This window comes from Rosa rugosa, chromosome 2, assembly GCF_958449725.1.
Source record: "Rosa rugosa chromosome 2, drRosRugo1.1, whole genome shotgun sequence".
NCBI classification, from domain to species: Eukaryota; Viridiplantae; Streptophyta; class Magnoliopsida; order Rosales; family Rosaceae; genus Rosa; species Rosa rugosa.
Window position 1 is genome coordinate 17918086 of NC_084821.1, and position 13851 is coordinate 17931936.

Sequence of the window (13851 nt, forward strand, 5' to 3'; positions counted from 1 at the left end):
TTCATCAGAGTCCAGTTCCGGCATGTAAGATATTAAGGATTTCGACTTTAAAGAATAGAAATCGACAAGGAAGTGAAAGAAGAACGGGGGGAGAGAGGGGGAGAGAGTGGATTTCTCTTTTCATATGACTTGATCAAATTTATTAATAATTGAAAAAAGATAGAGATCCAAATATCAAATTTGATGGTCTAACTAGAACCATCCTTATTGAAATGCCTTTTATTATACTACAACGAACTTCACTAATCGGTTTTTAAATTTTGACTTTCTCGAGCCAATAACATTAATTAGGATTAAATTCAGTTTACCCCCTTGAGGTTTGGGGGTAACTTCATGTTAGTCCATGTGGTCTCAATTTAATCAGAAACACTCTTGAACTTTCGAATTTCAATTAGCCGTGTCCAATTACTCAAGCTCCATCCAAATTGGACGTTCACTGCTGATGTGGACCCAAACTTAAGGGTTAAATTACGCTTCTAACCCTAGGCTTAAAAATCAACTTCACCTTCTTCTTCCTCAGTTCTTCTTCTCCCCAATTTTGTTTCTGCTCCAAAAAAGTCACAATTTGTGTGCTTCATTTGCTCAATTTTATCTCTAGTTTCAAAATTTCTGTCTGGGTCTGATCATTGATTAATGCCCAATTTGGTCTAAGGTCTCAACTTTGTGTTTAATTGCTTAAGTTTTTTGCTTGTAGTCTCAAAATTTCCATCTCCCCGAAAACTACCAAAGCTTCCTCACTCCTCCCATTCTGGTCAAGCCCAGCAATCATGGAAGTCCACGAAATGGCATTCTTCCCAGACATCACCTCAAACAACTTCTTAATTAGCATCTTCCACTCTTCCATAGATAAAACATCCATGAATCATCTATTCAAAAAAAAAAAAAAAATCCATGAATCATTGAGTTGCACGCAGCCACATCCCTTGCGGACATTTTCTGAAACATGCACTCTGCCATCTCAACTTCACCAAACTACAAGTACCCATTCATCATCGTCGTCCATGACACGACAGTACTCTTTTCAGGCATTCCATCAAACAGCTCCTTAACCTTACCCAAATCCCCACAATCCAAACACCTTTTTGATCTTCGCATTCCAAGAGACCACATCTCTCTCAGCACTAGCTCATAATAATCTCCATAGGACTCAAACAACCAGTAATAAAATTTGAGACTGAAATGAATCTAGACGGACGAGATCTTACCCTAGGTTTCTCCGGGTATAAGAGAGAGTGAAATGAGTCTCTGATGCTGACGACGACTCGCGCCTGATTACGTTCTGCCATTGTCAATTGTCTCATCACTCATCCCAATTTGGAGTCAGGTTGGTCGGAGTAGGGGGATGGAGGTGAGGGTGGGTCATCGGGTTTGGAGAGGAGAGGAGGGTAGTGGAGTGGAGAGGGATGACAAGTCGTAGAGGGCTTGTTGGGTTCCTTGGAGCTGCCCACCAGAGCTGAGAGAGAGAAAGGGAAGAGGATCAGAGGAAGATGAGAGGGTTCAGAAAGAGGGTTTCAGAGAAGAGAGAGGAAATGACCATTTTAGCCCTTATAGTAGGCCCCATTATCGGAGATAACGTCTAATTTAGACGGAGCACAGTGAAATTGGACACGGCTGACTGCAATCAGAAAGCTCATGGGTGTTTCTGATTAAATTGAGACTACAGGGACTAACATGAAGTTACTCCCAAACCTTAGGAGGGTAAACTGAATTTAATCCCATTAATTATGTTCCACTCAAAATAAGAGCACGTCTACTTAGAACTTTGAGACTGCATATCTTCTCAACAGAATGTGGAATCTCAGAATTCCACTATTCCACCAAAGGTAAAAATCTTTAGCTAGATCCTCCTTAGAGGAAAATTGAAAGCAAGGGACAAATTACTGAGATTGGGTATTATTACTAATGATCAGATGTCCTCTGTGTAATTCTGACTCGGAATCCTTGAACCATTTATTTGGTTCTTGTGACTTCATTAATAGAATTTGGAGGCTTGCCAGCATCATGAACTTGAATGATAATTTCTTTGTGAACTTGGGAATTTATTTTCTATTAATTCCTATAACCATGTTCTGTTTGCTAAAACACTAATGTTATGTTGGAAAACGTGGTGTGCGAGAAACAATGTTGTTTGTAGACAGGAATCACCTTCGATTTGCTTCTGTTGTGGTAGCGGCTACTGCTTCAATTTCCCAGTCTTATCACAATCACAACTCGATCGGATCCAGTTAGATTGCCGAGAGCTGTAACTTAAATAAAATGGTACCCTCCTCCTGTCAACACTTTCAAGATAAATTTGATGGTTCTGTCATTCAAAACACTTGTGCTGCTACTTCTGGCTTCATTATAAGAGATGGTGATGGCAATCCAGTCATTGCTGGAGCTAGAAGACTTGGTCGTACTAGTGTTCCCCTTGCTAAAGCTATTGGCCTTCGTGATGGCTTACTCAAAGCTAGGAACAAAGGTCTCCAAAACAGCTTTGTTAAAGGAGATTCTCAATTGTGTCAACACTTTCAAGATAAATTTGATGGTTCCATCATTCAAAACACTGGTGCTGCTACTTCTGGCTTCATTATAATTTATAAGTGATCGATGGTGTTGGCAATCCTGTCATTGCTAGAGCTAAAAGACTTGGTCGTACTAGTGTTCCCCTTGCTAAATCTATTGGCCTTCGTGATGGCTTACTCAAAGCTAGGAACAAAGGTCTCCAAAACATCTTTGTTGAAGGAGATTCTCAATTGGTTATCAATTGAGTCAATGGTAGTAGTGGCGGTCCTTGGAGACTCAAGACCATTGTTCATGACATCCAATAATTGTCCAAGTCATTTACTTCAATCAACTTTATGCATGTTCAAAGAGAAGCAAACTTTACAGCAGATGCTTTAGCTAATCTTGGTCACTCTACTAAAACGAGGAAGTTTGGAATAGTTATCTTCCCCATAGTGTGTTAAGGGCTTTCAACTGACTCCTTTGGGTTGGGTTGTGCTAATGAATTTTGTTGTTGTAATCTTTTCTTATTACATGAATCAAAGGTTAAAAAAAGAAAAAAAAAAAAAAAACTAAAAATATTATATACTGTATACTGACATGATCAATAAATCTTTTGTGTCACGAAGGTATAGACGGTGCGGAGCAGGGGCGGAATTAGAGAATCTAATGAGGGAAGGTTATATGTAATAAAAACAGCAATTTTAATTGTAGGGGCCAGAATCAAATTTTGTGAGAAAATTATCAGAATTTAAAAAATAACATGGCTCTTTTTGCAAAATATAAAATATTGTGGGGCCTGTCCTTGTCAGTCCCGAACGCGATGCCAGCTCACTTGAAATTTTGAAATTAAAATCCTAATTGACGAAGGAAAAACATGCCCCCGATGAAACTAGGAATTGAAGGATATATAGTTTGCCCACACACGAAAGGAAAAGCAAATAGGGAAGTGCTCGAAAATCTTATATATAACCCCCCAATAGTCTCTGCATTTTCATTCATCTCACAGACCCATTCAGCCATTAATTCCTATTTCGAAATCGGTCTCCTTCGTCTTCTCTGTAATTCCTGATCTACCCACCAACAACGTACATGGCTGAAACACTCCTGTTTCCATCTCTGTTTGCTTCAACAAGGGAAGAGCAACACCTACCCTGTGCACTCAACCAAGCTGAACACAGAGGTCTTGATCTAGGGCTAGGGCTAAGTCTGGGCTCCATTGACTACGACCCGTGGATCATCAAGAAGAAGTTGACGGTCAGCGACCTCGGAGAATTGAGCAGGCTTTTGGTGCCCAAGAGTTTAACCCAGAAACATGTTTTGCGATTCATGAACAAGAGCTTGAACGAAAGGGTCCACAGTAGCAATGGGGAACTTGTCACCGTTTACGACTGTGACATGAAATCGAAGCATGAGTTGGTCTTCAAATACTGGCCGTCGTCAAAGAGTTACGTTTTGCAAGCAAACTGGAAGAAGGAGTTTGTGAATGTGAGGAAATTGAAGGAAGGTGATCAAATTGGGCTTTATTGGGATGCCCGGCGTTCCATTTTCGTATTTTCTCTTCTTAAACGAGCAGACTGATTGAAGATAGTCCTGTGGGATGAAGGAATTACGCATGGCACCAAATGACCATCTATGTACAAAGAGAGAAACTGTTAGTTTTAGCTGGGTATTGAACTAAATGATGATTAGTTTGTTACTATTCTCTTTAGTGTAACGTCAGATGTACCACATTTTCTTTATGATCCGATTAATTGTCAATATATAGTTTAGTTCTCAGCAATTACTTTAGTACATACATTATTTTATGGGTTTTGCAATGGCTTGTAATTCTGGTTATGCATCAATATAGGAATGCTGGATATGCTGCCAAGCACATTGAAATGATACGTACTCCAGCTTATACTAATACACCATGAATATGCATGATGCATGCATTTCCATTGAAATGATGCTCGAGCTTAAATCCCTAGGATTAGAAAACTAGCTTCTGAATTTCTGAAAATTCAGGCCTCATTCTTATTCCATCACTGTGAACATATTTTCTTTTTTTGTCACTAGCAAAATGAAAGGTTCTTTTCCTTTTGCGCCCATACAGCAAGCAAATACATGATTTAATTTGAAAGTTAAACTTCAAGTTTCATGCAAACACTAATACAATAAGTTCGTCTCAAAACTCGAACTTGTTTCTTTGCTCCTACCTCTCTATCACTCTATATTATATTTATGCGACCCGCTTTAGCTAAAGCTCACAGGGGAGACGAGCAATACTTGGGTCTCAAGTAACGAATAGCACTTAAGACAGCTAGTTCATATCTCAAGCTACCGAACTTAACTATAAACTAGTACTTGTAGTACACCTGCATCAACGTCAAACAGCGACACTGCTCAGGCAATGCCGCCAACTAACTGCAGTATTTTTAAGCATCTCTGGCTCCTCTTTGCAATTCAGGACCGAGCATGACCTTACCATGTATGCTACGCACTGGTCAACTTGTTGTATTTGGAAAGGCTCGCAGTTATACTCGCGGTTCCACTTGGGGTGGGGTAAGCCTCATGAGTACTATTGAAGATGCTGATGAATACTTGGGTTGTGAAGGTTGCTGAATGCTGATAAAGGCTTGATGGGTTAGGTTGGAAACAGTAGAAAGACAGTTGCTTCATATAAGATAAAGAGTAAAAGAGTTAGGCTCCTCTAGGAGGTGTAGTTCATTACTTACTTAGGGTAGACTTCAATTAAATATCGCAAACATGCAAAGACTTGTTTTATAGTTTTAGTTAAAAGTTAAAACAAGTTTTAAAAATTCTAAAAGCGAAGTAGCAAACCAGTGAATCATGGCTTTTCCTTTAACTTGCTGGTATATTAACTGGAGATGATGAGCCTGCCAGCCTCTTAACATTTCAAGGCCTATTCCAAAAAGTAAACACGGTCACACTAGGAATCCTTGCAAAAAATAAAATTTGCCATGAATTGCTCAAAAATTTAAACTTGTACCCAGTGTGCATTTCTTGAGAGAAAGTTTGCACTGCACTATTCATTTGGAAATGCAGGCAAAACAAAAGTGGTAAAATCTAAAAAGAAATGGAAAAAGAAAGGAAGGATTTTTCAAGTATATGTTCTAGACGAAGGTATTGTGGAAAATGTCAGTAGAGAATTAGTGACGATGACATTGGGTTGTTGACAAAGGAAAAAAGGCTGTCATATTGTGAGTGACATCGAATGATTAGGCAAAACCCCTCTTCGGTTATTGAGAACCGGGGGGGTTGTTGGTATGTTTTGTACAATCAAATGGTCCAATTACTTGATTTTGTTTCCGTTTCACCTGAAATTCAAGACAATGAAACAAGTGAGCTCCTAGTACAGAAATAAAAGTCAAATTCCATACAAATGGGTTTCCCACCTACTGAGATTAGCCACTAAGAAAGTAGACAAAACTTGCATTTCAGTTTTAAGAAAGAATTTTGGGAAAAATTTAGTGCTAGAAGAAAAAATCTGCCCTGGAAAAAATCAAGACAAACTAGACGAAAGTGTTGATAGAAAGTTCATTCAAAGAATATGATGTTTCTCATTCTATCACTGGCAGTCCAAATCTGTGTTGTGTTCATGTAAAACAGGCGTAAAATCACCAATATAAGATTGTCTAGGAAGCGAAAACATACCGGTGAATATGGACCTAGTTGAGGAGGAGACTTGTTCGGGGGTGAATTCTGTACAGCACCACCTTTCTTGGTTAAAATTTCCTGCAGAAAATCTTGGTATAAGACAACTATTACCAAACTAAAAGCAGTTATTTTGTTTTGAATCTTTGTCTTGTATCAACCAAGAACTAAGAATACTAACAATATTCAGCCAAAAGGAAAAACATGATAATAGTAGCAATAACAATATTTACATATGTGTAACAAACTCAACTATGTGTCCAAAAGCCACACATTCAATCCCATCAATTACTCATCCTCGTGAACTGTGTGTACAAGTTATGGTTAAACTTCAAACTTAATCTGTGATTAGATCATCAACGTGTAGGCTAGGGTTTGTTTTTCTTTATTTCTAATAAGAACTTTGTATTTAATTGGGAAACAAATTATACAGGCTGTATTATCAAACAATACAGGCCAGAACCTTTCTTATGGAAAAAGCGATGAGATCAGCTCAGTTCTATCATTGATTTATATGCCCAACCTGACCCAGCAGTTACAATTCCAGCTCAAGTTTCAACTCATTAAGTAAGACTTTCAAAATTATGTGTATATCAGGACCCAAGATAAATCAAGAAAGTTGTAAAATGCAGCAAAAGAGTGACAAAAGCAGTGGTGTGCTTGAATTCTAGTGTGCACATGAACGCCTAGTAAAAATGTTACCTCTCCAGCTGCTTCAATTGCAGCTAACCATTCATCAGAGAATGGAACAGCATCTGATGGAGGTTTTATAACAAGGCCATCTTGCTTCCTTCCGCTCCTAGACTTCTTACTGCAATTAGAAACAAGAAATTTGAAGTCTCACAGAATTTCATGTAGCATCCAAATTGACTAGTATATAAACTTTATCTAAGCTTTTCATTACATACAGCTCTTTTGTTGCATCCTTATCTTTTGGTGGGTACATGGTATCATCTAATCCTTGCTGCTGTTCATCGTCAAGAGTATGATTAATGTTCAAGATATTAGTTTCAGCATCCTCTGCCAAAGTGTTGCTGCTCAATACATTAACTTCATTATCCTGCAGAATGGTTCCACTTGGTGATGTCTGATCAGAAATAAGAGATGACCTTAGTTTCCCTTCCAAGGAATTACATGCCAAAGTTTGCACAGAATCTTCTTCATTGGTTGTCTTTGCAGATGAGTCAGACTCCACGGAAGCAGCTTGATCACATAGCCTATTGGTATCCCTGGACTTTGTATAACCGTGAACCTTTTCTGGTGATTGCTCAACCATGGAACTTCTAGTCACTGCAAGTTCCAGTTGTGAGTAGTCAACCTTTCCCCCCAAATCAGGTGTGCCATCAGGTATTGCTGGTGCTACTTCCATACAAGCATCTGAACACTTGGGTTCACTTCCACAAGCATCATTCCGATCTACAACAAGCTCATCAGTTTCCTCACATTCCTTACAGGAAGCATTATTTGCAAGCAAAGTTCCATTCAAATCTGATCTGGGCTTAAATTCCTGTGATACTTGTACTGCTACAATATTTGGATGCCGAAGCTCTGGACATCCAGATAGTTTATGTGCATTATTAAAACCCACTGAGTACCTGCAATTTGCAACTGAGGACTCCTCTGGAGATCCAGGTAGGGGTTCCTTAATCACATCATTACCTTCATCAACTTGTTTATTTGCTTCTTCCAAGATTTCATGCTTAGATAGATCAGGGGGGCTTTGCAATCCACTTGCATCACACCAGTTTACTTTCAAACTGATATCTTCACTGTTCCCAGTGTTATATTTGTGGCACTCTTCCACAGATTTGCTACCTTCAAATGAAAGGCCATAATCCCCTGGAATCCAGTTCAGTATTCTAGCTTCTGCCCTAAAGCAAGAGATATCCTGCTTAGCTTGTTGAACATTGTGTTTTCCATCATCAAATTCACCACTTGGCACGTTAGTTTCCTCTTCAATTACATTTATTTCATCACTCATGAATTTAATTTGCGCCATTGAAGTATCTTGGTGGCAAGAGATTATGTCATATTCAGGCTGCAACTGAGAGGCATGACAGCTACTTTCAACAGATAAATCTGAACCTTTAAATCCCAAATATCTGTGTTCAATTGTGTCTTTTGCAGAACCAGCCTCAACCTGCATTGTCAGGTTTAGTTGGGACGTCGAATCTCCACTTTTTAAAGAAGTTGTCTTAATATCGTGAGCAGTCAGTGAAACTCTTCTTTGATCTTCATCCATGTTGTGCAATTCCAAAGAAGCTTGCCCATGAAGACGAATGTCATTCCTGAACTGTGTATCAAGGTTGTGGTTCTCAACCACTGGCCCATTGTCTTCAGATACCGATGCAATATTCTCCACACTAGGGGAGTCCACCATTTCCACTTCATTAAACCTGCAATCAAGCATCACAGGTGGTATAACAGAAAGGTTTCTGGAAATTGCGGGTTCAATTGGGCCGGCACCATTTCCTTCTGCTTCCTTTGACTCAAAACGCGGAAGAACATTGTTCTGCTGGGAATCTTCAGGAAGAACATCAAAACCATCCAACACACAATCATTTAAGTTTAATCTTTCATCCTGGTAAACTTGTTCTCCAATGTAGCAGGGATTTGAAAGGTCTTGGTGTTCAGGTTTTTCACTATCAACTTTCACCAATTGCCAATTATCAGGAGCTGATGTGCTCAGCTTGACACCATTGATTTCATCTGTTTTTCTATCTGAAGCCAGCATTTGTGCATCTTCCACATGCAGATTCCTACTCATTGTCTTCAATGTACTAATATCATCTTTTGCTTGATCTTCACATCTAGAGTAAGAGAAGGCATCAACTATTTTGTATTCAGCTGCACTACCATTTTGGACTTCTGGACTAGCATCTGCAACCTTCTCGAAACTGTGGCCCTGAATCTCTGTACTTTTTGGAGGAAATGCAAGAGACAACCCCTGATCCATTAGACATTTACCATCACTCTGAAATTCTACATCTTCCATGTAAGAAAGCTCTTCAGTAATATTTGGTTCTGCTTGTGGGGTAGATTGTTGGTAGCCATGAACAGGTATGCTATTTAACTTTCTGTGATCCTCTGTCATACCATAACCTTTTGACTTAGATGATACCTTCAGTTCCGCCTGCACATGTCTTATTTGCGAGACTGAATCCACTTTGTCCATTGCCGCAGGGCTAGTATCAGATAGAACGGAACTTGAACTTGAACACTGAACATTAATATTTCCCATTACTGTCCCAGCATTGGTCACATTTGGCATTTTCCCAAGTGAAGGCGGCCTCAATTCATGACTTGGATTTACAGAACCAATTTGCCTAAACTTAGGAATTTTGCATGGTTGTGAACTGCTCTTATGGGAGCCAGGTAAAGAAGAAGCTTTTTGCTACAAAGAAATTAACCAAAAAAAAAACAAAAATGAGTGGCAAAGAAAATTCAGAAATATTGACAAGTAGAAATATATACTCTTTTATGCAGCTACAAAGCTACAAATTCAAATTCACGTGAAAATACCTGATTAAAGAAACTCAGCGAGGGTGATGGCATCCGCAAACCTGATGGTTTTGATGTTTGGAGTTGAGTATGTGGCAAGTTCACACCAGTGTGAGGAAGAGGAACTGCAACTTTTCTAAGTCTGTCATCACGGCAGTATGATGCATTACTGGCAGAAGGAAGTGCTTGTTTTGAGGTCACCTCCTCAGGAACTGCAATTTTTCTGGATATGTCATCACGGCCATATGATGTATGACTGGTAGAAGGAAGTGCTTGTTTTGTGATAACCTCTGATCCATTGTTTGCTTCTGTAACTGGCAGACATTGTGCTTTGGTTGGTGAAGACTTCACTGAACTGGCCTGCACAGTTATGTAAATTCACAGGGCATGAAGCACACACATCATTATTAATAAGTAATCATTAATGCAAAATGAAGAAAATGTCGACTACTTATAGTCCCACATCTTTTAGTTATTGATAAACAATAACATTTCAATAAGCTTCAAGTTCTCACCACATTTCTTCTGGTTGGACGAGTACAACTTTTAGCAGTCAAGGATTTTCCCATAGGACCAACTTTTGCATTATTTAGACCAGTTTTGGTGTTGTTCAAATTGACTGCCGCATCAGAGAGAAGCAATTAACACAACATAATCAGATAATGCCAACTGATTCCAATTGAAAATTAATATATACTTATCTTTAACAGAGTAAAAACATGCTATAAAAATATGAGCGCAGCAGATATTTTTGGTAATGACACTTTAAAGTTCTCCGAAGTAAAAAAAACATCTAAATCGTTACCAGGATGAGCAATCTGACTCCGTTTTAGATCACTTGCACCAACTGTCACGTTCTTGGATGTCTTAGAGAGAGCACATGGAACAGGTTTTGGAACAGGTAGCTTAGAAATTTTTGGTTCTTTAGTTGCTGACTTGAGAGTATTCACATTTGCAGGCCTTTTCAGAGTTGAAATAAGTCAAGGACAACTGAACCACAAATTCATATCAATTACAAGAAATACCAAAACTCCTACATAAAGGAAACTTAGTCAAAAGGATATGAAGAGGAAGCCATAGGGCGAGGGCAACCACTGCGTTTTGAGCCACTTCTATTGCTATCACGAGCTGACAGCACCTTCCGTCTGCCCTGGAAAACAAAAAATCACACAAGAATTTAATTTTACAAGACTTGATGCAACAATCTTTAACTTACAGAAAACTTTACCATCCTATACACAGATGTGGGAACTAACCGCAGAACCTGGTACTGCATTATCTCTAGCTGGTGAAGCATGCTTTGGCAATGGTCTGCCACCAGTAATCCCATCTTTCTTTGGTGTACTTCCCGGAATCTCCTTGAATAAGTTCTCTTCAAGCCCCTGAAGATACGCTGAATCAGTACCACAACTAGTCTCTTCATGGATGACTGACAACGACCCACTAGAGTTTACACTGCCAGTAATCATGGATAATTCTTCGGAGTTCAATACACCTGAGAAAAGAAAAGGGCAAAACCCTTATAAATCCCAGCTTTGCAATCCTACGAAAAAAGGTTGCCAAATTCAAAAACAAAAATTTAACCTTCTTCCTCAAAGAAAGCTCGATCCCAAGCAAGGCTTTTACGCAAATTGTATCCTCCCTTCTTTTTCCTCTTCATTTGCTGCGGGTGGAGGCTGAATTTCTTTTCTTCAATTTTGTTCAAGTTAGAGTTCTCTTTAGTCATACTATCCCTACATGAAGGTTTTTGGGTATCCCCATTCACTTTCACAACCTCTGCAATACAATTCAAAAGAAACTCCTATTTACGCTCTGTAAATTGTAATGTAGGTCTAATTACGTAAAATCAGAACACAAACATGTACGAAATGGATTCAAATTTACAGAAAGGAGCACAATTAGAGTTCGATTTGAGTCGCATTATTCAAATTCAACAACGAATTAAAGAAACCCTAGAAAGCTAGAACAGAGTAAAAGGAGGGAGGCGTAAAATTGGAGTGGGAGGGAGATGAAACCCTAACCTTTGGGTCTGGATCTGGGGGGTTGGAGAGGCGAGCAGAAGAAATAGGCGTCGTTGTTGGGGTTTTCGCTGGCGGTGCTGGTGGAAACGGTGCCGTGTGGAGTCGACTGAAGAAGCGAGTCGTCTTCTCCGGCGATTTCGATCAGAGGGAGATCGGAATCCATTCCTCTCTCTGTGTGTCTCTCTCAGAGAGAGTGTGTCTGGAAAGATCGAAGGGGAAATGTTCGAGTGTGTGCTCTGGCCAAGTGTCTCTGCATCTTTAATTTTTTTGAAAGGATTTGAAAGCGGCAAAGAGAGTTGGGAATAGAGAGAAATAGAGTAATAGACCATGGTCACGTGACCGAAACATCCAATTATGAAATAGCCTTTGTTGTCAAAGTGAAAGCCTGGTTTGGTTCACAGAATGGATTTCTTAGAAAAATTGTTCATTTGTATTTCTATTGGGAAAGGAAATTAAGATTCCTACTAATGTGTTTGGTAACCGTAAGAACAACTGAAACAGTTTTCCTATAATTTCTGTATTATAGAGAAGCAAAAGTCAAAGTTTTAGTATTCTTTTATTCTCTAACTTCAACAGATTTCTTATTTTACAGCAATATCTAAAATCTCCATACTTCTTCCTTAAAATTTTAGAGATTGTTGTAAATTTAGAAAATTTGGTTTTCTCTATCCTCACTATCTCTAAAATGAGGATAGTGAGAATATGTAAGGAATCTGTTGGAGCAAAAAAAACTCATTTTTCTCTAAAATAAAGAAAAATCAAAATATGGAGAAGCTGTTGGAGTTGCTCTTAAGGAATGGAATCAATAACTAATAGTATAATTAAAGAAAATTGGTATTTATTTTTTTATAGAATTATTTTAGTCATACAAATAGTGTAATAAATGTTAGAAAAGTGTAATAAATGCTAGGAAATGAGAAAGGAAAATGGTTCCTTAGGAGAATGGAATGATTCTTTTTTTTTTTTTTTTTTTTTTTAAAGAGGATCAAAGGGTTTCACTCTTGCCCCCATGGTGACTCGAACCCATGACTTCGTACATAGGTAGTGGATGCTCTAACCACTGAGAATGGAAGGATTCATTTTCCTTCCTATTTTCCCTTGTAAGAGGAACCATTTTCCTAACATTGCACTTACCAAACACAGGAAAGTAAACATTTTCCCTTTCTCGAGCTTAAAATCTGTAAAACAAACGAAGCCTAAATATTGTAAGCCAAGGTTTGAAAAATCGCTAGGCGCTAGTCGGGCGGTGGCCAGGGGACTAGCGCCTAGGCGGTTTTAGTTTTTTTTTAAATTTTTAATTTATTTTTTTAGCATATATATGATATATAAAGACTTATTATATTTTATAAATAAGAATAATAAGAATATTGTTTTAGGAAAACTGAAATTGAGAGAGAATTGAGTTGTGCTTTCATTGATAATAGGGGTCTCTTTATATAAAGGATTACAAGCATAGAATCAGAGTCTTACAAGGAAACATAATCGTACATTGAATAAGATATCTCCGATAATATCTATAAGACTAACTCTATTACAACTTGAACAAGTAACTAGAGTTTGAGCCAGACACATAATCCAGACATACTTGAACACTTCCCCTTGTGTCGCCCAAATGCGGTGCTCCTCTCATTGTCTCGTCAAAAACCTTGTCGAGTAACAAAAACCCAGTGGAACAAAAATAACCTCAGTCGAAGAAGAAAAAGAGTACAACAGACCCTTCACGTTTCGAGACTAAACATGTAGACATCTCCCCCTGATGTCTGCATCTCCCCCTGATGACTACGATCATGGGAGTTCGGATAACTTCCGCAAATGATGCTACCAACATGTTTCTCAAAAGTGGAATTAGGCAATGACTCAGTGAACAAGTCTGCCATATCGTCCTCAAATTGAACCTAGTTCGCTTTAATCTTGAGGAGAGTCTGTTGTCGCTGATTATGCTTGGTGTTGTCGCTTTTGATGTAGCCTAGCTTCATTTGTTAAATGCAAGCAGCATTATCCTTATAAATGCTCGTAGGCACATATGTGGTAGACTTCAAACCACAATTGCTTCGAACATGCGTAATTATGGATCCAATCCACATACATTCACGAACTACTTCGTGAAGAGCAATAATCTCTGCATGGTTTGAAGAAGTAGCAACTAGGGTCTGTTCTGTAGACCTCTAAGGTATCGCGGTCTTAC

The 13851-nt window shown here is 38.7% G+C and overlaps 2 protein-coding genes across 2 annotated transcripts; one reads left to right on the forward strand and one right to left on the reverse strand.

Annotated features, from left to right (window-relative positions):
• Nucleotides 1–3576: 3576 nt before the first annotated feature.
• On the forward strand, nt 3577–4065 carry LOC133730468 (B3 domain-containing protein At2g33720-like). The gene has a single exon (XM_062158051.1). It carries the CDS (start codon nt 3577–3579, stop codon nt 4063–4065), a length of 489 nt encoding a protein of 162 aa, XP_062014035.1.
• A 1390-nt stretch (nt 4066–5455) lies between these two features.
• LOC133733893 (uncharacterized) lies at nt 5456–11751 on the reverse strand. The gene is made up of 10 exons (XM_062161539.1): nt 11667–11751; nt 11230–11421; nt 10902–11140; nt 10451–10795; nt 10161–10264; nt 9667–10005; nt 7053–9538; nt 6847–6955; nt 6145–6225; nt 5456–5807 (listed from the first exon to the last, which is right to left on the reverse strand). The coding sequence occupies exons 5-10, from the start codon at nt 10212–10214 to the stop codon at nt 5730–5732; spliced, it is 3147 nt and encodes a 1048-aa protein (XP_062017523.1). The 5' UTR covers nt 10215–10264; nt 10451–10795; nt 10902–11140; nt 11230–11421; nt 11667–11751; the 3' UTR covers nt 5456–5729.
• Nucleotides 11752–13851: the final 2100 nt, after the last annotated feature.

Coding starts and splice junctions, on each gene's coding strand:
- LOC133730468 (XM_062158051.1), top strand. CDS start 3,577: ATGGCTGAAACACTCCTGTTTCCATCTCTGTTTGCTTCAACAAGGGAA.
- LOC133733893 (XM_062161539.1), bottom strand. CDS start 10,214: ATGGGAAAATCCTTGACTGCTAAAAGTTGTACTCGTCCAACCAGAAGA. Junction 6,226..6,846: donor CAATTGAAGCAGCTGGAGAG/GTAACATTTTTA, acceptor GATTTTCTGCAG/GAAATTTTAACCAAGAAAGG. Junction 5,808..6,144: donor AACTAGGTCCATATTCACCG/GTATGTTTTCGC, acceptor CTTGAATTTCAG/GTGAAACGGAAACAAAATCA.